The sequence below is a fragment of the Polypterus senegalus genome, chromosome 15, assembly GCF_016835505.1.
Source record: "Polypterus senegalus isolate Bchr_013 chromosome 15, ASM1683550v1, whole genome shotgun sequence".
In the NCBI taxonomy this organism is placed as follows: domain Eukaryota; kingdom Metazoa; phylum Chordata; class Cladistia; order Polypteriformes; family Polypteridae; genus Polypterus; species Polypterus senegalus.
In genome coordinates, this window is record NC_053168.1 from 67677825 (window position 1) to 67705717 (window position 27893).

The window sequence follows — 27893 nt, forward strand, 5'->3', positions numbered from 1 at the left end:
GTAGCGCTGCAGCCTCGCAGTTAGGAGACCCGGGTTCGCTTCCCGGGTCCTCCCTGCGTGGAGTTTGCATGTTCTCCCCGTGTCTGCGTGGGTTTCCTCCGGGCGCTCCGGTTTCCTCCCACAATCCAAAGACATGCGGGTTAGGTGGATTGGCGATTCTAAATTGGCCCTAGTGTGTGCTTGGTGTGTGGGTGTGTTTGTGTGTGTCCTGCGGTGGGTTGGCACCCTGCCCAGGATTGGTTCCTGCCTTGTGCCCTGTGTTGGCTGGGATTGGCTCCAGCAGACCCCCGTGACCCTGTATTTGGATTCAGCGGGTTAGAAAATGGATGGATGGATGGATAATGGATGGATTTTCTATTCTATTGATTGTTGCCATGGTTGTTACCAGTCACCTGAGTGAGTGCGACATCACAGTGCTGCCACTAGTTAAAATGGTAACATCGCAAGCAACCAAACATTGATCAATCAACTTCCAAAAAACTAATTATTTATGTATATATATATATATATATATATAGTAACATATTAAATTATATATATAATAATGTAATATTCTAAATAGTAAAGGTTAAAGTTTTTAGTAAACCATTTTGTATAACTAATACATTTTTAAAACAAAGGTCAAATGTCCCAATAGATGCTGCTGTTAATTTCAATGAGGTGTTAGCAATATCTGTTGGCGGGAGAGTTTTCTAAATAAAGTTTAATTTGGGAGTGAATACGCTTTTGTTCAGGGTTTATTATTGTGCCAACATAAATATCTTTGCTTTTACTGAGTTTTTAATAAAGACAACATGAGTTAATAACATTTGATAAAATATTAAAACCAGGTTTAAACACCATTATTCTGCATCAGTATTGTAATCTCACTTGTAGCTGTAATTCTTACTCTCAATCTGTCTCTAAATTGTGTACGCTAAACCTGTTTATTTTTTATTTTTACCTCATAATTAAATTCACTTAAAAAATCTTCATAATACAATTGATTAGCGGGGATGAATTTTTTTGGTTTTAAAAGATTAAAGATATCCGATTTTCCAGGCCTTTCGGTGAAGAAGTACCTCTGGCCATCCACTCAATATTACTATAAATTATGCTTCTTGATTGTTCTTGAAGGGATGTCGAAACAAGAGCCATTCCAGAGTAATACATATTAAAAGGGAGTGTTTATAAGATGCATTTTGGCTCCCTATAATAAGAAAAATGCTGAAGGAGAAACACGTACTATAATCTGCTTTAGTTCTTTGTATTTCACTTACCTATATTTAGGAGATAAGTGGACCTTCATTCTTATCTCCAGGCTGTTTCAGTATTGGGGATTTCACCTTCAGGGGTTAGTTAGAGAGTCCATGCACTTCTCCAGGAGCAAGGCCTGCGCTTTGTCCGTTATGAAAACAACAATGGCGCTCAGGGAGAGAATGCTGGGGCCCTACAGATGTTTTGCAGACAATTGTGTATATAAACCAGGGAGATTTAGGATTAACCTCTGTTTGGAGATGTGACCCCTTAGGGACTCTGGATTACAGCCTGCTGGCAGGAGGGACCATTGAATGAAGTACAAAATATGAAGACAAACAAGAGTTCTTGGGCAGTTCAGGGCAGCAAGCAGACCAGCAATCCTTATTTTTGTATATAATGTATACTTCACCCATTTAAGATGGTCACCATAGTGCCGCAAGATGATATGTGCCAATCTACAAAATATGTAGCAAATTGGATGACCTGGGCACACGACAGTCCTTGGACACTGAAGCGACTTCCGCATGAAGCTTGTGTGCAGTCTTTGTATTCACGTTGGCTTCCTCTGATTAGTTTGGTTTCCTCCCACATTCCACATGTATGCTGTCAGACTGACTGGTGACTTTAAACTGACCTGACTTGAGCGAGTGTCCATTTATTATAAAATGAGCCTCTGACCCCTTCATAGTTGGTTTCAGCTCTGCTGCTAAGGTAATCTCTGGTTTCTTAAAAATTTATACTGAATTAAGTAACTTTAGAACATGGATGGAAATATGAAATATAATTTTAATAGTGCTGCAAAGAATGCTGAATTTTCATACGCTAGTAATTAAATTATCAGTGTACTATTTAATTTTATGAAATACACTAGAGTTTGTTAAAATGATAAGTGATGGCATCCTGTCTGACTCTGTGGCTCTTCATTCTTTCTACATAAAGACAGAGAGAGAGAGAGAGACAGGAGAAGTTGGGAGCACGCGCTGATACAGCACATTGCTGCACCCACCACACGACAAACCAACTCAGGATCCCAGATTAGGACCCGAGTGCATCCATGCAAGGGGTGACACCTCAGCACCACATTAGTTCAGATGGACTGGAACAGAGTGAGGTTTTATATGGAGGCTGGAGTGTGAATTCTGCCACCAACCCCCAAGTTTTTCCATGCAGGTTGTACGGCCTACATGCAGGGATGGATGCAGATTAACGTCATACCCAGGACGGGAAATAAATAAAGAGGGTAAGAATCAATTTTGGTTCCATATCCACAAAAATGGAATTCAGTTCTGCCTGTAACAACACTTCATTTTTTCACAGGTTGTGTTAACTGAATAGACTGGTGCTTTCTGCTTTTGCAGAAATGAGTGTAAAGTTTTTAACTTGTAGCCAGTTTATAAGAAAACAAATGACTGTTCATGAGCATTGAAAAACATTCCAAATAACCCTTTACAAAGCATAAAGTTCACATTCTTTAGGAGCCCGGGCTACTGACATTACAAATTGATTTCACTCTGAAGCCTTCTAGGCACTTGAGTACTTTGACTTTTCTCCCGTGGCACCGGCTCTAGTGCTCATGACAAATATGGTTACACACATTTGGTATTTCTTAAGAAAAAAAAAACAAACAAAATCGCACACCCAGCACGTGGCAGACAAGCTCCAGAAGTTTTTCAGCATTCTCCACACTGGCTCATTTATTTTATATTTAACTTGTGGGAGCCCATTTTCTGAGAATGCTGCCACATGAACGTCAATGTAATGAGGCAGTGCTGTTTACTGCAAGCAACACTCCGCTCTGCTCTAGCAAGTGGCTAACTTAGCAGTGAGCCTCGAGGCAGCAGACCTTTACATCTGGTCATTCATTGAGGTTGTACTTAATGGAGTCACTATATCTTACCCACACTCAGTCTTGATAGATTTTTATTCAGTTTCCCAGTGCTTGTTAAGCTCCCTTTAATTCCAATATTTTGGCCATTTATGATGATTATGAATACAATACAATTTTTTTTTTTGTATAGCCCAAAATCACACAGGAAATACTGCAATGGGCTTTAACAGGCCCTGCCTCTTGACAGCCCCCCAGCGTTGACTCTCTAAGAAGACAAGGAAAACCTAAAAAAAACCCTAGCAAGGAAAAATGGAAGAACCCTTGGGAACGGCAGTTCAAAGAGAGACCCCTTTCCAGGTAGGTTGGGTGTGCAGTGGGTGTCAAAGAGAAGAGGGTCAATACAATACACAGAGCAAAACACAAGTAATCCTCAATACAGTATAACAGTAAAATAAAAATATTACAATTTAACAGTAGATGATATCACATAATATGATTTGGATTTGTTTAGAGTCCTGGAGAACTCAGCCATCAAGCTGCCTCCCCCTATTGGCCATTCCACAGCTGAGACAGCCCTGGGCCAGCCAATCCGATAAAAGGACCCCTCGACCTGATGATTCCTGCAATCCTCCATCAGAGATGACTTTGCCTTAGGCAGGCAAAGCAACTTGGCAGGTGGGCAGTGGCACCAAGTGCCATATTTGAGTACTAAGAAGAGAATATGTATGAATATGTCTCCATTTCCCAGATATCATCCATTCTGTGTTCCTCACAAGCCTCGGCCCTCTCTTAGTCTGTCTAATGTCATCAGATTGGCCATATCTAGATCTAGCACCTTACAATGCTTTCATTTACCATTGAGCACAGCTAAATACAGGTTACTTTATAGGTGATAACCATCCAGTTAAGAGAAATGAAAAACTGGTTCTTTGTCCTTTCTGGTATCTACATTTTGTCAAAATGTACTTCCGACTTTAAGAATTGTAATTGGTTACCTGTAAAAAGGTCTGAGCCCAGAGTCGAGACCTGACTTTCACCACGGCACTCTGGCCTTTGTCCAGGCGTCCAATGTGACATGTTATCAATAAACAGTTTATGTTGCTGCAGTTCTGAAACAAAACAAAAATACATTAAGAAAGTGTCATGTTCTTAGCATAATTCTTTTTTTTTGTAAAAACTTGATTGCTATGTATTGATTGTAATAAAATTAATAAATAAATAAATAATAATAAAAAAAAAAAAAAAAAGAAAGTGTCATGTACTGCACATAAAGCCCACCCTACCACTGGGGTCATTTTAATTAGTTTACTCCTACTTGGTTCAGTCATTTTGATCTTACAACACCCACCTACTTCAGTAGATGGTCAAAGCAATCTGAGCTCATTTATTCAACATTTGACACAAAGCAGAGACCAACATTGGGCACAGAGGCAGTCATTAGACGGCACACTGACATTCAAATTTACTTACAGATGTGACATGTGACTGTGACTCAAAAAGAGAGTGCACATTAAAATGGCGAACATGCAAGGTTTGTTTACCTGATTAACAAGCCAAAGTGCAGAGCAAACATCAGTGGGCTTAGGTATGGAGCAATAGTTACCCCACAGCTAGGCTACTGAGACTCCTGTACCACCAAATTTTATAGGCAACGGTTATAGCAACTTTTGCAATAATCAATTTAAAAAGAAAAAAACATTTCCAAAGATGTGTGCAAAGCCTGACTAGACCCGGATTCATAAGCTGGGAGGCAGAATCCTAAGCACTAGGCCCCCATGTCACCCACTTTAGTATTATTGCTAGCTGTGAATTAACACAAAAGACCTGTCATATAGTACACACATGGCTACCAATAGTAAGCACAACAATAGGCATGAAAACTAAAAGTAGACTTTCTACTAACGTACAACACACAGAGAAGTGAACATTTTCCTCTGTGAGTACTGCCACTCTAGTTGCTCTGTGAAACAAAACAAACATAAAAATGAAACGGCAAAGCTTTGGAGAAGAAAGTCTAATTTTAGCTGAATGATTTCCACAAAGAAGACAAACGTGTTCCACACAAGTAAGAAAACGCTTACATTACATACACACTTTTAAAAAATGAAGCTGTGAATGAGCACATTGTTCATGTAAAATACCGAATTTATGTTTGAGGAAGCTCAATTGGACAATTATTTAGGGAATAAACCTAAACAGGACAAAGCATCAACATGGACAGAGTCCTGAGGGAACGTTAGCTTGGAACTGTGAAAACAGATACAGGAAGTCAGTTAGGGGCCATTGAGGATGACAGGCTAGTTATTCACCCTACACGCCAGCTCAGAGTGTCAGCAAGAACACACCAGGATAGAAAGCTACTACACAACAAAGTAGAAAAAAAAATGTTACTTTGAGGATACCAAGGTGTTGTTTACCTTTTCAGTGAATATAAAGTGCAAATCCTCTTAATGACATGGATAGGCTGAAGCCAATTTACACTTTCCTGCCATTGGTGCATCAAGCCTGTTTTTGTGTTGTCTTATGTCATAACTTTGGCTTAAACCCCCTCTTACAAGTAACATGTGGGGATTTTCATTGAGAACTTAGCTGAAAAGTTTGTGTTTTCTCTAGTGTAACGGATACTCTGCCTACTATGGAGGATATTTTATTGACTTTGGTGACACTCCACCTCCACGTCGGCAGAATAATAAGCTTGAAGACACACAGCAGATGGCGGTCTGATGACTTGGGAAGATAATAGTAATGGACTCCCAGAAAGAAAGCAAGAAAAGAAGAGAGGAGGAAAGGAGAATGAAAATGAATGAGTTACCAATGGGAATTTCTACCACCGAGATCATTACTCAGATGTGACATATATTTGACCTAACATCCACGGCATAAAAAAAAGGGTCTCTGCAGCTTGCCAGGACCAGCCTCAACCTAATTCCTGGAATGCCAATGCAGAGAACAACTAGATCAACCAAGACGGGCTGTGAAGATAATGCTTCAGTGGGCACAAGATCTTTAAAACTGAAAACATAAAGATTGAATAAAATGTTGCATGATCTGAAAACTTAATTTGTACTGCAAGATGTAGCTGGTAGGATCAACAGCAGGACCATGAATCCTTAGGTCCATTGTAAATAGCCTGACTATTTGTACAATCCAGAGTATAGACTGAGGAGCGTAGCATAATGGTGTCGAGAAAGTTTTCTTGTCAGTTTTAAAAACCACAGTGTGCCTAAGCATTTTTGTTAACAATGTGCCTCCCTTTATAGCCACAGTCTATCCTTTTCTAAATAATGTGTATTTACAAGGCCAAGAAGCATCATCTCAGGCTCCATCATCTCTAGATGTCAAACAAAGCCAGCACCTTTGAAATGAAGTGAAATGGAATTTTTGCACAATCAATGTGTGGCCGAAAAATCTGCAGGAATCAAGAGATTCTATTGACTCAGTATGGAGGAAAAGGAGAGCACCCAGCACCTTGCTGAATTCCTCCCTTAAAGAATTTAGGCTGTTTTGAAGGCAGAAGGTGAACCTCTGTAATAATCAGATGTAACGTAGCAGTAGGGGGCGCTATTGCTGCCTTGAACCCTCAGGTACCACGCCAAACACCAGGTAAAAGTCCAATAATTATAATTTTTATTAAAATAATTACGTGCACCAAGCACTCACCAATCCGCACTACTCATACAATACTTTAATCCACAATCCTCCTCTCCCAGACACTTAGCCACCCTCCCTCCCAGCTCCGCCAAGTCTCTGTAATTTCCCATGGTCCTTTTATATCTCCTGAACCGGAAGCACGTCGTTCCTACTGCTCATGTGACCAGGACGTACTTCCGGGTTATAGGGTACGTAGCACTCCCAAGGCCTCCCTACAGCGGCTCTTGGTGGTCCCCATGGTATGCAGCAGTTTTATAAAAAACTACAAGGTCCATGAGGCCCTGCTGGAATTCGGGGAACCTCCATGCTGCTGGGAGGGCTCCATCTGGCGGCTTAGAGGTGTGGGCCGGAATATATGGCTGGTCATCCTTCAAAGTAGGTAATAAAGTGGCAACTTAGTTTACAGTATAGATTGCAACTATTTATAAAGCCATGGCTGATGAATAGTAAAGATGCTTTGTTTGCTTTTACTCGAGTTTGACAAATTAGAACAAATGTTTGGGACTTCACCAAACTCAGGGTAATGCACTAAAGTCAATGAAGAAGGAGAAACTGGACTAGTTTTGAGTGGATTATAATGGTGCAATGGTTAAATGCCTCTGGTGTCTAGGAAAATATCTGCCAAAAATGCTGGACCAATTATTGTGGCCAAAAAAAGTGACCTGAGCTGTGAGGCAGCAGTGCTAATCACTGTACCCTCAATAAGATAAAGAGAATAGAATTAAATATCAGAACAGTAAATGTTTTGAAGATTGAAGCAGACAGGAAGCCTGAATTCACTAAAGCTTGCCCCCTACAGATTTGACAGCAGGTACTCTGCTCCCTTGAACCAAAAAGTAAAGTTTTATTTTTTCATTCACCAAAAGCCTTTCCTCGCTTATTGCTGTTGCTACCAAATGCACAAATGCACGTGGCTTCCTCACCCCTTCCTGTTTGCATCATCTGCTCAGCACTCTGGGTAATACTTTTAAAGATTAAGGCTCAGTAATACACTCAGGTCACATACAAGTCCATACAAAAAGTCATTAACTTTAAGACACAAATATACCAAATCACTTCTAGTTTTCATCTGCATGTATGTTTTGTGTTTTGAACATATTTGCAAGTCTTCTACTAATTTTTAGCCCATTACTAGGTTCAGCATTATACATTTAGATTGCTGTCTCATCCAGCACTGGCTACTTCAGCTCTGTGATGTCACAAAGCATCATGGGGGCTGGGAAAAAAAGTTGCCGGTGTCAGTAATAATTCATCGAATAAACACAGCCAACAGCTTTGGTAAATTTCGCTGATCAAAACTAATGCTGAATTTACATTTACATGTCATTTGAGTGTCCAATGTCTTCAGAATGTCTGTTTCAATTATGTTTTTTGAACATGAATGAAAATGATCACTGACACTCAGTTTTTGCATCTTTTTTGATAAACGTGCTGTGGTGATGTTTTTCTTTACGAGATATGCAACAACATTACAGTTAAACAAGGCATAGGCTATGAATGTGTTAATGTGTATTTGTTAAAACTGTGCTGTAAAGTTACATACTTTATCATGATTTACATTCTTCGAAATCTTATTGTATGCATAATAATAAAGTCTAGGTGATATTTGTAAGCACAGCTAATATTTAACTCTCTGTCCAAATCAGAGAACACTGAAGCTGAGCTAACCTGGGGCTCCCCAGCACCTCTGACTAATGACGCCTGCTCCTTATCAGAGCCAGCTGAGCTTTTGGCAGTAAATAAGTCACAATGATTTCCTGTTTAGTTTGTTCAAGGGAGGAGGAGGAAGAGGAATGAAAAAAATCTCAGCATATAGTCAGGAAGAACGACCTCTCTGGCATGGACAATTATAAGATTGTTGGGGGATACGTAATGTCACGGGTCAGAGACGTGGGGTGGGCAGCAAGCTGAAAGAGTGGCTTTTTTTCTCTATTTTTATAAATAGCAGCTGTCTATAATAAACTCTGCTTTAGCTGAGAATTAGTTTGGGTGCTTCCTAGATTGTTTCATTAAACACTTTAACTTTACATTTTTAAACATTTTACAAACAATGACAATTGTGAAATCACTTGGAACACTTTGAACTGTACAAATGATCTGTTAGAAAAAGCGATTTGGCCGTTGTGTGGCTATTGCTAAACAGCATTTTTAAATCTTTCATTTGGCACTTGCCTTAAGTTTCATTATAACTGTGCTCTTAACATCAAATGAGGCTCTTACCCATGATAATAATCAACTGAATGAATCATTAAATTACTTTTAAGCTGATCTCACAGTTTTTTTTTATGTCCTAGATGTGTATGAAACTGTTGGGGTAATGGGCAGGAGGACCAGCACAAGTAAGATAGAAAAGCAATCTGGACAGAAGCAAGGACGTCTCAGCCCCATGCTACAGTGTGGGTGAGCCAGGGATGATGAATGGATGGATGGACACACAAATGGATGGTACAGGGCACACCATTCCAGCCTGGGCTGTACGGGTTTATCTGTGAATACTTTGTTTCATATGCACACTGGCAAATGCCCTCACTGTTATAGTCCATGTTTGCTTCACCTCAAGTTTGGAGAAATCATGGAGGTGTTCGCGAATATCGGCAAACTCAGCGAAATGCATTTAAGTCAATGGAGAAGAACTAACTAAACTACATTTGACTGAATTATAATGGTGCAATCATCTTTAAAGTGTCCCTGAGGGCTGGGGAAACATCTGCCAACTATACTGGACTAATCATTGTGGCAAAAAAGGTGACCTGAGCTGTGCGGTAGCAGTGCCAACCACTGCACCACTGTACTTCCGTGAGCTCTAACAAGAAAGAACACAGTCAGAGATGTACAAACATATACTTCATCAAATTAAAGAGGAAATGCTGAAATCACAGTCAAAAGTCAGCCTTTTAAAGGCAGAAAATTTAAAGAGGCGAGTCATGATTGAAGCTGCTGGCTCATTCTGTTTTATAAAGTCATGCTGAAGGCTCTCCAAACTGTCTATGCTGATGCTTTGCACTTTTTCTTTAAACAAAAACAAACATCTTGTAATAGTAATAAATCATTTAATAATATAATTTTTTCATAAAGTCTCCTGTGTTGGTGGTTGGGGGGGGTGTTAGGCTCCTTCAAGGTTTGTTTTGTTATCTCCATGTGGTGTCACAGTAAAGGTATGCAATAACCCGCCGAGACAAGAGGGAGGAATACTACTAACTTTGTCTTGTTTTTCTCCTTCCCTCACACATCAGAGAAACCGCCCAATAAGTATACCAAGCCCCACCCCTTCCGGTGGATTTGCCATAAAGGATGAGCAGCCTAAAGAAAAGCGTCTTTTGAAGGCCAAAGCAGAGCGGTGCATGAGACTGAAACCAGTGTTTGAGAACCCCAGACTTGGAAGCAGCTCAACACTGTGATTGTTTCGTTTCTTTTTTTGTTCAATTTACTTTTTTGGCAATAAATAAAAGGGGCAGCCTGGTTGATGTCCCAAAAATCTTTCCGATTCCAGTCTGTCCTTCCACCACCCAACCCCAGTGGCTAATTATATATGCATAGGACATACGTATTTCTCTTATACTGCCGTGGAACTCAAAGCTTGACCTGCACATTTGGCAATAAGCAGAGATAACTTGTTATTTATGCTGTATATGTTTCTTAAAAATACAATTTTGAGAACCTGCAATGTTTACTTATCTATTGTACCACTAACTAAGAGTCTGTAATGCAAATGATCAGCATTATACACCCGGGGGGATAATCCCATCCAATGCTAGCTGTTATAGCTCCGAGGGATTTCATGCTGGCCTCAAAAAGCATTTTGAGGCCCTAGGGAAAAAATTCTCCTAAACCTGCCAAATGACGAACAAGGGCGAATGCAAATGCAGCAAATTCACTGTGAATATAGCTTTGGCAAAATTTCGCTGATCAACACCATAGTTCAAACAGAAGGGCAGCACGCAAGTCCATCCTTGTATATTGTAGTCCCCTGCTCAGTATTTAGAAGTTACTATCTACAAAGTTATTTATTTTTTTAGGTGATCCATCCATCCATCCATTATCCAACCCGCTATATCCTAACTACAGGGCCACGGGGGTCCGCTTGTCATATTGGTCTTATTATTTAATTATAATCCTGAAAGAAAAATTTTGTACCAGTATTTTCCCATTATATTGGCGAAGAGGTTGAGGCCGAGGTAAGTTAATCTCCCTTTTCTTGACGCTGTGAACCAGAGAAGAGTTTCGTAAAAACCCCAGCAGTTCTGGAGTGTCTTCAAGCTCTGAAGTCTGAAAAACAAAAAGGGCATAACCATGAAATTAGTGTCACTATCTCTTTGTGTAAGGGGCCTCAATGGCCATTATTCATAGCTCATACAAAATCAACCTCTAAACATGTGAAGTACCTCATGTTACCATCATGCAGTAGCCTTGTGATTCTGATGCATGCAGAAAGGCAGTCATTTGGAATGGCAACAGGAAATGTAACTGAGGGTAAGGCTGAAGCAGAGAAAAAGGGAGGACGGTATTATGGTTAATATTCTCCTGAGCTTTTGAGACCCATTTCTGAGACTTTCAGCACACTGTGTACATGTGACAGTAATTACCCTATAAATCCAGTGAATAACCAAATATTAAAATGTTAAATATTTCAATTTTATTACTAAACATACACAGAATGATTGACAATTAATATATCTCTCCAATCTAACTTAACCCAGTTCAGGGATGTGTGGAGTCTGAGTCTATCTGATCAACACTAGATAAAAGGCAGGAATGAGCCCTATCACAAGGACCGCTCATAGATAAACCAACAGAGGGGACAATGTAGGATTACCAGTTAACTTAATCACCTTTATGTTTGTTGATATTGGAGGAAAACCGGCATATCTGGAGGAAACTTCATGCAGACTCAGGTAAAACATGCAAAACCAACAAACATCTATGTGCAGGAACTGAACCCAGGATGCTGGATTTGTGAAGTGACAGAGCTATCCTCTGTAAATGACTGGCAGAAGTAAAATAAACGTTGAGACGATGAGTTAGCAACATTCATATAACTTAATACAAGCTACACACGTTTAGCTGAAGAATGTATCAAGCATTAAAAAAGACATTGGCAGTGAAAAGACAACAATGACTCGGTGAATAGGCAATGGCTGAAGGTCAAGGCTCTGTTTAAATGCATTAGCAGACAGGCAAGATGGCTGAGCTGAAGGTGAGGTCTGGTCAGAGAAAAGCTACATGTGCAAATTGTGTGTGGCCAGAGGCAAACCACATGTGATGCAGTGTGTCCCACTGTGCCTGTTATAATAATATATTACCAAATTGATTTCTCTCACACTATGTACCTGTGCATCAGCTAATAATACTCAAAACCGGATACCCAAAGCAGTGTTTTTGTCTTTTCCCAGCCTGGCAGCTCAACTCAACTGTGGGTTAACGGCACATTCCACTCATCTGGAAACATTTATCAAGTGACCTGATTCTTCCTAAATAGCATTTCTGCTCTGGAAGGATGTGAGAAGGAGATTTGGAGAGGGAAGGAGTAGTTTTCAGTGGCAATGTGGAATTCCAAAAATTAGTTGATCTTGACTATTAAAATAGTTATTAAGGTCATGCTAGTATGGAATACGCTTAATTGGCTGCTCAGCCAGTGAGGACATCAGTATGGGATAGACAGGGGCACTTAGAGGTACATCATTTACGGACACATGGTTAAAGATGCAAAGTCCATAGGGAAGGGCAAAACGGCGTGAGGCTGAAATTCTACCTACTGGAACAATGGCTGCCTCTGATCAAATCAATGCAGTAGTAAAATGTAATAATTAGAATTCATAACATAAAGTGTGCTGTCTGTTATACTGCAAATACCTTTACAGTGACAATATTTGCTCTGCACACAATAGTAAATGACCAGTGTCTGTATTTTATGCATACAATTGCAGCCATTCACAATGCAAAAATGTGCAGAGAGATCTTATGAGATGAAAAAAAATAATCTGCTACTCCTGCTTTACTGCTAAACGAGAGTGATATTTTCCCAATATTCATCCAAAAAAGAAAAGAATTCTGCATAGCGAACTTCCTCCCCATGCAACTTTGGAGTCATCATCCAGTCCTCAGGCTAATAGGAAGAGCAGCTGTGAAACGAGCCCTGCCAGGGCATGAGAGGTTGTTTCTGAGCAGCACTCCAGATAATCTCCAGTCGCTGGTAATATTCCCTGAGATGTAAATACCGTATCGCTTTATGTGGATATATAAAGTGTAACTTATGGATGCTTACTGCTCACCTGGCTCAGTCACTACAAGGTGAAGACAACAGCCTAAAACATTTTAATGAGTGAATTTTAAACAGCCAGCAAAGATAATGTGGTTGTGTTTCTAATGTAGTGCATCAATTTAATCTCTTGTATGTTTCAAAGGAATCCAAGATGTAATCACAGCAGACGTGTTTGGGGTCTTCAAGCCATCCTAAACCAAAAGCATAATGAGGTCACATAAAGTGCAGCCCCCATTTCCTTTCTTCATGTTCTGTTGTGCAATTGCTTCTTTGTTTAGAGAAGGCAGTAAGGAAAGGGCATTGAGTTGTACAGAGGATGGGATGGACCTTCAGGGAGACTTTCCGAATCTTGTGATTAAGTACTCACCTCCAGATTCAAGGGATTTAGCGTGGCATTCCCTTTGCAGGTGATTGGGCCTTCTGTCTTCACCTCAAATACGTACAGGATCATCTCGTCTTTGTGATGACTTGGCCAGTCCACTTGCAGGAATGTTTTGCTGATTGCACTGGGACCTTTATTATGAAGCTGTGAAGGAGACGCCAAGAGAAACATCAGTAAGGCTTCGCTTATAAAGTGACCGTGGAGAGAAAAAAGACAAAAAAACAAAGCAGCAGACGTTTTTTATACATAGGCAGACAAACACAAAGTGCTTTGACAAGGTGGTATTATGTGGATGCACAGTGAAATACCTTACTTGATGGATTAGTACAAAAACAATGTACTAACAAAGTTCTGACAAGCAAAATGATGTCTAGCCAAAGGTTGTCATGTGGTCAGAAAGAAATGGAGGGGGAGAAGAACAATGCAGGTTCATTTACTGTATAAATCACTGCAATAAAAATAACGGCATATTACATCAGTGTTTTATGCAGTAGGGCATATCAGAATGCTCTCACCACTGTTATACCAGGTTTGCACCCTACACTTCAGGTTGGCCTCTGGATTTAAATGGATGAAGAGGACTAGTGGAAAAATAAGGAGTTGACAGTCAGTAATGGTGGGAATTCTATCTTTAGAACATAAGAAGTGTAGGTGCAAATGCAGAAGATTCTAAATTTAAATAATTAAGACAGAGTCAGGATCAAGTAAGTGCTTACAAGTGAGTTGAAGCAAAACAAAAGTAAAAAAGGCAAGACAAGATGCGCTTTGTTTTAAATCTAGAGATCATAACACAATATTCAAACAAACTTAAACACATAATTAATTGCAGAAAGAGGATTAACAATCACATTTTTACTCGGTGATCAGTTTGATGAAACATAGGAACAATTATTACAGACACTAGTTCTGGGAATTGTAGAATAATTTAAATTTTCAAGCAATGGAAAATAAACCTCTGGTTAAGGGCTTGGTTCAATTTGGAGCAGGACAAAGCTACTCCCGTGTCCTATTTTCTAATGTCTTATTATCTCCATTTCCACACTTTGGACCGTGCGTCTTCCATGTAATCGCTCTTACTGCAGCCGCTCTGTATGGGTTGCTGGGACATTACACCATTTGGACAGTTACGTGATAAAGGAGTGTGTGTGTATTTAAGCAGGTCCCAAGCATTGGCCTTACTCTCACTCTGTCATCGACTCCTTCATGTCCTCTAAGTGTTAGTTCTTCGTTATGCTTTCATGCTCACTTCCCTGGTTACTAACTCCTGTTTTTAGACTTCAGACCGGTATCTGGTTTGTATCAAAGTTTATCTTTTCTAGATAGTGAAAACATACAGTACTCCCTACTTCTTAACATCAGTTTTTCCGGCTCTATTTATCTACTTTTGTCTACAGACCTTACTTTAGTTTGTCAACATGGCTCCTTGTACTGCAGTTGAAAGAATTCCAAACATGCTGTGCAAGTCAATATTTTGCAGCATACAATTCGGAATCCAAAACAGAAGTATTTGGAAGCTTGGGAGATCTGTACATGCCAGACTGAACCACGTGTTCAAAATTGCAGTAATTGTTCAAGTGTAAAAAGTGGGCAAAAGCACATTTTGAAAAGCAAGGAAAAATATTTATTCAAAACTAAAGGAAGTTTAATCTATAAAATACTAGCAAGCTTTTAAAAAATCAAACTGTATACATTATATAAACAACTGGCAATCTTTACCATGGATAAGTGAGAATTTAAGCTTTTGATAAGTAACATTTGACAGATATGTAAAGGATACCACTATTGCTATATGAATACTCACTGAATTCAGTTTTATAACACTGTTAATTTCAGGCTATGGGAAGCTTTATAAGCTGGAGACTATTCTTTTTTACAATGTTGCCAGACTTCATGTTTGTCCACCTGTGCTGCCCCTTCAGGTTCCTCAGCATCCTGCACGTCTCCTCAGGAAGAGGCTGGATGTAAAGGTAGAAGATGAGGTCATAGAGAAGGAAGAGGAGGAGGAAGAGGGGGTCACCAGCACAGGTCAGATGCAGGTTTGAAAAAGAATCCTAGTCTCATTTTTCAAGCATTCATAACAGAATCCGAATATGGAGGCAGCTCCCCAGTGAAAATTGGTTCATCATGTAGATGATGGGACACAAATGGTCTATACTTAATAATGCTCTTTTATATATTACTGTAAATACCATGCAATACACTAGAACAGATATGTCGTGCAAATGTTCAAATACATTTTTACAACTTAAGCAAGCACAAGTAGTTTCAAGTGACTTACTCAGGGTCATATAACTGAATTGGTAACTTTGTGTTTTTAAGTGCCGCTCCTTATCCACTGCAACATGCTGTCTTTAATGAACGCATTCAGAAGAACACCCTAAGAGACTGCCCGGTGGTGCCGAGCTAGCGCTGCTGCCAGACATTAAGGAGCCTTGGGTTCTTGTTCCAGAAGTCTTTTTTTTATTATTATACGCTCTCACTTTTATTTGAATGTCCCCCTGGGATTAATAACCTCAATCTAATCTAGTCCAAATACAAAATATAGATAGAAAAAGATTTGCCTGCTGTAGCACAGCTCAGTATTCTGGCTAATCTAGTGCTTTCCATGATGGCCATCATATGTTTACTGTTCTGGTAACAGATGCAATAATTGATAATATAACATCCTATAAAGCTGGAATTTTCTAGGACTGATTTTTAAGAACTTGAAAAACAACTACCTGCCTAAAAGAAATGTGCACAGGATGGCTCCAACCATTTCATATTTATGACTGGCAAGAAGCAGCAATATCTCTCTCTGGCTAATATTCCTGTAGCTTGTTTATATTTCTTTGTAGAGTCCATGTCTTGATAAATTTAAACTAGTTTAAAATGTGCAATAATTTACCTAACATTCTTGCCCAAAGCCACTTACAAATTGTTAATGTGTAGTAAAAACATTTACCGTATATACTCGCAGATAAGTTCTCCGGCTGATAAGTCGGGACTTGGTTTTACTGTACTTCTGGTATTTTATTATGTCAGTCGTATAAGTCAAATCCAGAAAACTCACGCTATTGGTCCAAGGGATTATGATATGCTAACGCCCACCTGAGAGAGTAACGATGGAGCACACTGCCTTTTTTTCTATGTATTCTGCCTGTGTGACCACACGGTAATACCCGAACTATTCCGAAGCAACTATTGCACTATCACACCCTCATACACCTTTATTGCATGAGCATCCCTTATCTACGAGGAAGTGTTCGATCACAAGAAAATATGAAGCTGGTTTTAAATTAAACGTCATTGAAGTAGTGAAAGAAATTGGTAACTGCGTTGCAGCAACAAAATTCAATATGTCTGAAAAACTGGTGCAAGATTGGAGGAGGCAAGAAGATTAAAAAAAAATGTGTCGCATTTTTGAAGGGGCATATAAGTCGGGATATAATTTTATGATTGATTTTTCGGGTTTCAAGACCTGACTTATACGTGAGTATATACGGTACATGCTCCTACAACTGGGGTACTGGCAGGATTGGTGTCATCCTGGAGGTCACACAGGAAGCCAGTGGGGAGGACTGACCTGGCAACACTTTAACTAAAATGTCACACTGCCTGTCATTCTACCACTACTTGCCACAGACTAGGGGCCTCTAATAATTATCACCCTCAATATATGGTGTGTAAGGACGGACTGTTTGAAACATATGCAGCAATTTTTATTACTGTAACATGTATTGAGAACAGCAATCTATACTAACAAAAGGCAAAGCCCTCACTCACTCACTCACTCACTGACTGACTCACAGACTCATCACTAATTCTCCAACTTCCTGTGTAGGTAGAAGGCTGAATTTTGGCAGGCCCATTCCTTACAGCTTACTTACAAAAGTTAAGGAGGTTTCATTTCGAAATTCTACGCGTAACGGTCATAACGGTCTACAACGTCCGCCATGTTGAACTTTCTTATTTATGGCCCCATCTTCATGAAATTTGGTAGGCAGCTTCACTGCGCTAACTAAAACCAACGTACGTACTTATTTTGGTGGTATGACGCCACTGTCAAGCCACCATATTGAACTTTCCAACGTCACTAATTCTCCAACTTCCCGTGTAGGTAGAAGGCTGACCCCATCTTCACAAATTTGGTAGGCGGCTTCCCTGCGCTAACCGAAACCGATGTACGCACTTATTTTGGTGGTATGACGCCACTGTCGGCCGCCATATTGAACTTTCCAACGTTACTAATTCTCCAACTTCCCGTGTAGGTAGAAGGCTAAAATGTGGCAGGCTCATTCCTTACAGCTTACTTACAAAAGTTAAGCAGGTTTCATTTAGAAATTCTACGTGTAACAGTCATAAAGGTCGACAACGTTTGCCAACGTTTTCTTATTTATGGCCCCATCTTCACGAAATTTGTCGCTTTCAAGTGTACCGAAATGGCCAAATATTTTACACCTTTCAACAACCGCCAATGCCTCTTAAACATCTTAGATTCACAGGTGACGATTTCAGTAGTGGACACTCTAATGTTTATGAATGTTTAAACTCTCAAAAGCTGGATGTGAAGTTATCGATGAAACCGGTTGTATGCTTACAATGCTTGACAGATGCCGAATGTCACTTCAACACAAGTCCTGCAAATACTGTCGTAATTGAAACAATCCATGAAACTCAAACTGATTATGACAGCAGCAATCCAGGCTGTGAGATTTCAGACAAGATTACTTTTCACATGGCCAACTGTACGTTGCATGCTCAAGAGTAAGCTCAGCGCACAGCTTGGTCATATTACAACGGAGGGCCGAACTGACAATGTGGTATACAAAGAGATCCTTAACAAATAATTATTTGTACATTTTCCCTCAGTTTAAAAAGGTTTAATTTTCTTCTTAATAAAAATTTTAAGGCAGTACTTCGCCACTGCGAAGCGCAGGTATTTTGCTAGTGTAATATAATTGAAAGGCACCCTTACAGATTTATGGTGATGTGATGAGTACTGCTTCTGTCCCACAGCACTTTGACCCTGATTTGATTCTTAGTTCTCTCTAAGTTTACATACAGTAAACGGTTTTATCATACAGTCCACAATAATATGTTTCCGTCAATTGTGGACTATTGCCCTGGTGTCAATAAACGTGGATATCTGCAAAAGTGAACACTGCAATAGGTTACCATTCTGTAAAGGGTTGTGTTTTGCTTTACGCATGGCATCATTAGATTAGGTTCTGGTACCATGCAACCCTGTACTAAAGATACTATAGCAGTGCTCTGAAAATAGTTAGATTTAAGCATGTGTTTTAATACACAGCCTTTTATTAAGTGATACTGTAGGAACCTTTACATAGCAGCATCAAATATGAATAGTTATGGTGCCTGAAATGCTCTCTTTGAGAAAATGTGTTAAATTTTATAGCTGCGCGCTGGAAACATTGTGGAGCTATATATGTCTGCTAGGAATAAATAGGAAAAAGGGACAACAGAAAAAAAAGTTTGCAAAAAAAACCAAACACTGATCAGCATGTTTTTACCTCTTTATGTCTATGCGGTTATGTCTTTGCTATGCTGTATTTTTTTATTTCCAACCTAAGGTGTCAATAAACTGAGAAAATGATAGGATATTGATAAAGATAATAATAGTAAAGCTTCAAAGCTGTAAAATTGAGGTGAAAGGAATACATTATCGTACGTGAGGATTAGGGTCAATCAAAAGTAAAAAATCGAAACAATAACCCAAGAAATGTATCTTTTACTGCGTTCTGTCTTGGACTATCATCTCTTGAGTGACATGGAGGTATAACATATTCCCTGAGTTTTTTTGAGCGTCTCCAATGGCACAACAGGGTTATATCTCAAAATGTTCTATAATGGTGGAATATGTACACAGAAATAAATGCTAAAAGTTAAGTAAGAGCACCATGGTGTGCTAAAAAGCACTCAGGGAGTCTTTTCTGTCCACTGCTATCAGGCAATTCAATGCTTCCATCCGATGTACTTGTTTATTTTAATTGTTTATTGATTGATTGGTTGTATTATTTGTCTGTGAGTTTGTATGCGTTTTTATGTTTCTGCTTCTATATGCATTTGAATTTCCCCATAGGATTAATAAAATTAAATCTAATCTAATCTAATCTAATCTAAAGTAATCTAAAATACTTCATTATTTGCCCGAAGCCAACAACATCTCTACATAAGAAAATATACAATAATGTTGGTAAAACCAATTCACTGGAAAATATGATATCCATCCATTTTGCAAACACGCTGTGGTTAATCCAAGCTATAAAATCACAAAAAATAACAAATGGAAAAGGTTAGAATTTGGAGATTTTGTACCTTCTAATAAAAAAAAAATATTTTATGCCCTGCAAATGGGATGAGAAATCAATGAAATGGCACAGAGGACAGTGGATGTTTTCTTTGCTTATGATGTCCATCAGTAAATAGTCTTCATGCAGGTCGAAGAAAACAAACCCATTAAGTAAGCTGCTTGTATTTTCCACTTTACAAAGAGCTTTACAGCTAGAAAATAAAAACAAGTGACAGCACACTTTGTGTAGCGTGAAGAAATAAGGGCAACAATCTTGTATTCATTCCAGGGTGAATCAGTGCTTTGTACCAGTAGCTACTGGGTTAGACTCTGTCACCACCATGACGGTTCATGAATTGTATGGATGGTCATGTGAGAGGTTTTCTTATAGACAGGACAAACGCTACGTATGTAGAAATTACATGCATATTTTGTGACTAGCCTTTTATTTTTTTCTTTCTCATCAGTTCAAGGGCTCATTCCATAAACAAAAAAAAAATGTGTAGGGGCTAAAGTGGACATTACGATTACTTACTGAAGAGTGCACATAGAGATCCTTTCAGCATTAAATATAGTTTGGAGAAGAATTATGTTTACTGTTCACAGCCTTGACTGAACTGCCACATGAAATGCATGCTAGATTTCCACTTTCACTAAAAGTTTTAACAACAGCAACTGAGGAATTTTTCAGTACTGTGAGACATACACAGTTTGCTTATATCTAACAATGCAAAGCGAAAGCCAGCTAACAAGAGCAAGTTAATTCCAGCAATTTATACTACATTTCTCTTAGTTAAAGCGACAAATTGAGAGAAAAAAAGTCCTTTAGTCAAGGAGGCCGAACAATAAGACAGAAAGCTACGGCTTTTATGGTAGTTATAGCAATTGTGGTGGAACTATGGGAGGTAAAAAATGGACTGAATTGGACTTTGCAGAGTTTGAGTCATTAAGGACTAGCTGATCAATTTTTGGTCACACACAATTACGTAATGTCAACTGCTTTCTAGCAACAGCCAACCTTCTAGCAATTTTTAAACCAACTTGGTCCCACCCAGTGTTGCAGGCCACTAGAGCCCACCTTAGGAGCATCAGATGCAAGGCTGGAGTCGACCATGGGTGCCACATCAGTCTATCACAAGATGTAGACACATGCAGTCATTCGCCAGTTAACTTGACCTGCATGCCCTTAGGATATTATAGGAAAGTGAAAATAATTAAAAAAACAACAGTACATAGGTATGAGGAGAATTTAAAACTCAATAGAGATAGAGTGACCAGCCAGGATTCATACGCAGTCTCCTACAGTCATGCTTCTTTCCTAATATCCATCCATCCATTTTCCAACCCACTGAATTCGAACACAGGGTCACGGGGGTCTGCTGGAGCCAATCCCAGCCAACATAGGGCACAAGGCGGGAACCAATCCTGGGCAGGGTGCCAGCCCACTGCAGGACACACACAAACACACCCCCACACACTAGGGCCAGTTCAGAATCGCCAATCCACCTAACCTGCATGTCTTCGGACTGTGGGAGGAAACCGGAGCGCCCGGAGGAAACCCACGCAGACACGGGGAGAACATGCAAACTCCACGCTGGGAGGACCCAGGAAGCAAACCCGGGTCTCCTAACTGCGAGGCAGCAGCGTTAAACTAAGATGAAATGAGCAGTGAGCGATTAAGTTTGTAATAATTCTGCATTACGGCATGTTACAAATTCATTTGGGCTGTTTTTAGAATTTTGATGCATTTTTTCCACTGTTTAGTAATTCTCTAATTATGGAGGCAACACCCCTTATGCCTTTCAATGAGTTTTTGCTGCACTCACCACCATTTATTGGTGTTTTCTGATAACCATGGCCATATTACTTGTAGCGATGGCACCCATTGCTGGTCATGTGACCAGGAAATCATGTGACATACGACATCATCATTGTCCACCTACAGCATACAAGACCACAGTGCATTTTGAATTGATCCTAAGGTTGGATCAGCTCAAAACAAAAACAAATATTTCACAGTAGTGCATGTTAGGGAGAAAGAACCAAACGGCATTGTCAGATTCTTTCATTTAACAACCCCTGTTTCTGATTTGTATTCTTGCTTTGTTGTTTTGGTTTTCATTGTTTTATTTTATTTTATTTGAGTTTTATTCAGACTTCTTACTTGTGTTATAGCTATGCCTCCCCCCACTTAGTGCTTTCTATCTCCTGGTTTTTCTCTAGTGCTCGAAATAAAAGTTTGTCATTGGTGTATATAACAATGCTCATTTTTTCTGTCTTTCTGTAAACTTACAAAACATGAAAAAAAAACAATCACATTATTAGGGACATTTCATTGACTGATTACTGAGAAACTCACCCTTGCAGGCTCATACCTATCGTTTTCAAGGTCTGCTTTACACAGTGCCATATCAACATCACTAGCTGGAAGACCTTAGTCGTGGAATACACCCCAGAGCGAAATGTGATTCATCAGTTGCCATTTCACACTAAGACAGATAATGAGGCAGACAGAAACAGCACTGGAAGAACCAAAAGGAGAATCCAGATTTGTGAAATCAACTTCCAGATGGTGCCTTCTTAATAAGAATAGTCAATACCAAGGACAGTGATACAGAGTAGAAGAACAGTAAGCGACACAACAGACTCCCTTCAAGGGCTACATATCTACGTCTCTCACCAGCGCAGAACCTTCTCGGTGAAAGTGTTAGTCTCCCCAAAGACATTCACTTATTATTAGCGAGTATAAATCACTAATCATGACAATCACGGGATCCACAGGAATTGGGTTATTTAATCCTTCCAACATGGATCGAAGTGCATGGAAGAACACAACTTCTTGACTGTGTTCGGACCCTCTCCAGATCAGTAGCTTCCTCCCAGGACATTCATTCATCCATTCAACAATTTCTCCAAAAGTGCATTGTCTTTATCCAAACTTAGTTTTCACCTTTCCCTTGTACTATCCCAGCATAGGCCACACTCATACACAAACTCACACTAACACAATTCAGTCAGCTATCAATCTAACATCACTACTTTAACATTGTACCATATATACAAGGTGTAGGTGCCAGGAAGGAAGGAAAGACATGCATTTTGGCATATATGATAAATAAATGAAGGATTCATACCTGGCTAGGAGGCCATAATGGGAACACCGGGCAAACAATTCATATCAGGAGCAGGTCATTCCCCCACACAATAGCTGCCAGTGTTCCTCAGATCTGAACCCATTTAGGACACTTGTAGGGTGGCATGAGAGTTGGAGTACAGAAATGTAGCCCTGTAAGGGACTTTGGGGACCGCCAGGCAGGGACGTCTTAATAGCACCATAGGCCCCCGGGCAAATTAGTGCTCTGAGGCCCCTGTTTTGATAGCAAAACAGAAACATACATAGGCATCAGAAACATCATGGGCTCCTATGGTCCTGGGGTCGATTGCATCCATATGTTTATATATCACAGGGTACTGCTGGGGAAGGACTGCCTTGGTTTCAGCACAACCTGGAAATGCTCTGGACAACTTGGACAGGAGATAAGAAGCAGTTCCCACATCGACGTTAAAGGAGAGCCCACAACTTCACTTAAATGAGTCAGAGTAGGGAGGCAGTGGGCAACACTCTCTTGGAGGAGGAAGGAGAACAATGTACTGTGTATTCTGCTGGTGTTCACTTGGTGTTCATGGCACCCCCTTGTGGTTACAAAGGTAAATGTTTTAAAAATAAATGTAAAAAATTATTCTAGAGAAAAGCCAAGCACAATGACACCTTTTATTAGCTAACTAACTACAACACCCTAGTACTACAAAAATTATTCTGTAAGCCTCATATTTGCCTACATGGAGACTGAACACCCGCCTCACAAACAAGTTAATATTTCCTGCGGAATTTTAAAAAAACAGCAATGGCTAAACAGTTGCAGGTAACCCATAAAAAGAACAAAAAGGAAGAGCAATAAACCTCGACATCCTAATTTTCAACATTTTGGATTTCCTTGTTTTATCATGCACCATTGCCTCAGGTTGTTCTCTCTGATAGGCAAAATCCCAAACCTTTAGTAAGCATTTGATTTTGGTTAACCATTAAAACTGCTGTTTTACTTTATTTTACTCCCCACTGCTCAGTGCTCTGGCACAGACACCAGCCTGGGAATGACTTCCATATGTGGAGGTGGTTGTTTACCAGCCTGAACAATAGTCATCAATCAACCTGTGCTTGTTTTGCTTTGTTTCTTGTAGAAAGGCTGAATCAAAAATTTTGATTATTATTATTTGTTTTTCGAAGTTGCAATTATTAGTATTTTCATAAAATCAGGAGTTGAGAGACCTGCACCAAAGTGTTTTGTCAGAAGGCGGATGTAACAAGTGTGTTAGACTATGGCACCTATGTTCTAATTGAAGCCAAGCGCAAGGTGAGGGGAATATGTGCTGCTCGCCTGTCTGGAGTTCATTAAAGATAAATACCTGCATACGGGAGATTCACGCTCGTTTTAGAAAAGTGTAATACACTCACTCAGCACACCATGAAATTTGGCTTTCCTTTGATGTCGGCTACTTTTCAAAGGCTAAGCTTGTTTACAAAGATGTAGTCTCTCTAAAAATTAGCAGACTTTAAAAGTTCCTCTATAGGGGGCTGGCTGTTTTTTAGTTGTTTTGTGAGTTGCTTTTTTTTTTTTACTTTTGTATCCATAGCATTTTTACCATTAGTTGTAATATCAAAGCATTCAGTTAATGAGTGGCACATTTAATTTTCTTTCACAGCAAGAAGAGTCAACTATTATACGAGCTTAAGTAAATCCTGTGGTGGATTTAAGATTATAACCGAGGGCTCATAAGGACATAAGTGTTCTTTTCATTTTCCACTATATAGTTTAATAATAAAGTCAATTTTATATATAATACTTGTTTTGAATTCTTAAATGCTCTGTAACATGCCAAACATAAAATACTACATAAATACAGATTAAATAAAATGAAAACTTGCCTTGTGATAATTTGAATTTTAATTTGATATCAACTGTTGGTGACTTTGTGAGAGAGTCCTTTGGTGGGCTGGTTCCTCCCTTGTACCCAATGCTGTTCCCGTCTTTATAATCCTGAATTACATTACGTGGATTTGAGAAGGTCATGTTGTGTTATTCTGTGACTTAAGGTTGTTGTTTTATGAAAATAATAAAGTAGGAATTATTTTTAAAAAACTATGAAGGCACACATTTAAGAAACATGCATACAAAAATTCAGCAAACGGCACATACATGATCACTCACTCTCACATCCACAATCACACAGAAAAGCTAAATAACCTACTGTATCTTTAGAAAAGTGGGTGAAAAAGCAGGGTACCTGGGTGAAAACCACATAGAGAACAGACAGAAAGTGAAATCTCCACATAGGCACAACCAGACGTGAGATTCAAATGTAGGATGTAAGAGGCACATTGCAAGCAACTGCAACAACATACCAGCCACTTCCAAGAAAGAGTGAGTTCTGAGTATCCCATAGGAAACACCGTAGCATACTGGTTAGTTCTGGAGTCCTGGGTTCAGTTTCTGATCTTTGGCTCTGGAGTTTTTGTGTTCTCCTTGTGTCAGTGTAGGTCTTCTGTTTTTCACTCACATCCCTAAAAACTGCAGCTTGGGTTTATTGGTCCAGAATAACACTTTAACTTTATTCTCCTATGTACTTGTACAATAAAAATCTTATTCTGTGAGTCCTTCAGTAATAAACAAGAATACACAACAGCTAAACAAAAACACCTCAGGTGTAAAAAACGGCAAAAAACAAACAGAAGTAAGAGTGCACATGCAAATAAATAAATGATTCAGTGTCAGCTCAGCAAGTACAGTATATGGGTTTTATTTATAAGCTTGATGGCATAAGGGAGACAACAGTTTTTCAGCCTTGTTGTTCTAGTTACTATGCTTTTGTAGCACCTCCCTGATAGTAGCAGTATGAACAGTTCATGTTGTGTGTGCATTGTGTCCTTAATAATGTCATGGGTCCTCCTGAGGACTCTGGTGTTATAGATATCCATTAGTGCAGGGAGAACTGTTCCAATGATATTTTACGCCAATTTTACCACCCACTCAGGAGCCTTGAGGTCCAATGCTGTATTGTTCCCAAACCAGACTGTGATGGAGTAGGTGAGGATACTCTCAATCATGCATCTGTAGAAGTAGCTGAGGATTGTGCTTGGCATGTCAAACTTCCACAGCCTTCTCCCCACCAGGTCTATGATGTTGCAGGTCCAAGTGAGATCCTCAGAGATTTTAAAAACAAGAAATGAAAATGTGGCCACTCCAATGCGCAGTGGTGGGTGCTGACCTCTCTTCCTCTGTGCATCAAAAATCATCTCTTTCATTTTGTTGGTGTTAAAAAAGAGATTACTGTCCTGACACCATTTCACAGGTCCTGCTACCCCCCATCCTGTACGCTGACTTGTCACCCCCTGAAATCAGTCCAGTGACGGTGGTATTGGCCACAAATTTAATAATGCTGGCAGTGTTATGCTGGGAAGCGACACAGTTATGGGTAAAGAGCATGTGCAGCGTGGAACACAAAACACATCCATGTGGGATTTGTGACGATGAGGGTTTGGCTCCATGCTCCCATTGTTGTTCAGGAGCCCTTGAACCCAACACCGTCGATAGATATAACCGAGGTGAGCTTGACAGTGAGACAACATTTGAGCAAGGGGATGGTTCAAAAAGTGCAAAGTGCTTTTATTAAAAGACAATCAAAACAGTGTTCAAATAAATAGTGCAGTGATCCAAAAGATTCATTAAATAAATAATCCATTAAAAGAAAAACGTGGAGGTTAAAATAATAGAAAAAAGACAATCCTTCAAAACGAGGTTAAAACATTAACAGGAAGCAGTCTTTAAAAACAATAACAACAAGCCCGGTGCTTCTTCTATGCTAGCGTCTCACCTGCTTCTCCCAGTTGGGCTTTGCAGCAGGCGAGACGCTCTCTGCAGCTGCCCCTTTTCGTATCACGTCCACACGAGACTGGAAACCTCCCGATCCCTGGCTTCGGTCTGGCACTCATCCCAGTCCCGAGACTTGGTTCCCACCAATGGCCAGGTCGCTCACGTTGGGGACTCCACCACCAAGCCTCCTGACTCCCGCTGCCTTTCCGGCCTTCCGCGGCCAGTCGCTTTTCCCTGGTCACTCACGCTACCTGTTCGCTCAGCGGGAGCGACGTCAACTACGATTCCCGGGCTTCGGCCTAACACCCAGCTTCCTCGCAGCTGCCCACGAGTGCTCGTTCGCTCGACCACACGTTCCTTGTGTGTTTCTCTCTCTCACACCGACTTGCTTCCTCGCTCCCTGTAACCTCCGTCCTTTCTTTCTCTTTTCATTTTTTCTCGTTATCTCTGATTTTTTTTTCTTCTTTCTTTCTCCCAACCGACTCGCGCTTCTTTTATACAGCAAGGGGCCATAGCAGCTGCAGCACATTAGCAACGGGAACAATCACGGATGTGGGCAGTCCCTCACCTATGCACTAGGTGAGAAACGCCCACACCGCAGATCGCCCCGCAGCTTGCTATGGCCACTATGCCCCCTCATGAAGCCGCCTCGAGTGTGGTGATTATTTATTTAAAAAGAAACGGCCTTTGCTCAGCGAGCAGTGGACCCATAACACCACAGGATTCCTGTATTTATGGTTATTATTTTGGAAATGTTGTTCCTCTGCCTGTTAAAATGTCCAGGACCCAGTTGCAGAGAGTAGGTGGCAGAGCTTGCTGGTGAGCTTAGCTGGTAATCACAGTATTAAAAGCTGAGCTATAAGCAATAAACAGCAATCAGACATAGCGGTTCTTGTTCTCTAGGTGTGTAAGAACTGTATGCAATGTAAAGGTCCATTGTGTTGGATATGAATGTCTGAAGGTGGCTCATATTTATTCTCTCGAAACATTTCATCACTATAGGAGTCAATGCAATGAGCCGGTAGTCATTCAGACATTTAGCTTTGCCCTTTTTTAGCAGTGGAATATCAGTGGTTGTTTTGTAGGAGGTGAAGATTGTGGCTTGTATAAGGGAAAGGTTAAATTTGTCAGCCAGAACATCAGCAAGGGTTGAAGTGCAAGCTTTGAGTGCACGTCTAGCGATGTTATCTGGGCTGGTTGCCTTCCAGGGGTTCATCCTCCTCAGAAACTTGTCCACATCTGCAGACGATATTGTGAAAGGAGGCGATGAACCTTCACTAGTCTCCTTTCTGCCCACTGACTCGGTGTGGTGG

General features: G+C 40.1%; 1 protein-coding gene across 1 annotated transcript in view; it reads right to left on the reverse strand.

The window, feature by feature from the left end:
- Positions 1-27893, reverse strand: part of itga8 (integrin, alpha 8) — a 249871-nt gene that overhangs the window by 32900 nt on the left and 189078 nt on the right. The window contains exons 25-27 of the mRNA XM_039736381.1: positions 13345-13503; positions 10853-10984; positions 4063-4176 (exon numbers count right to left, since the gene is read on the reverse strand). Coding sequence (XP_039592315.1) covers positions 4063-4176; positions 10853-10984; positions 13345-13503 — 405 coding nt within the window. The remainder of the gene's footprint in view (positions 1-4062; positions 4177-10852; positions 10985-13344; positions 13504-27893) is intronic.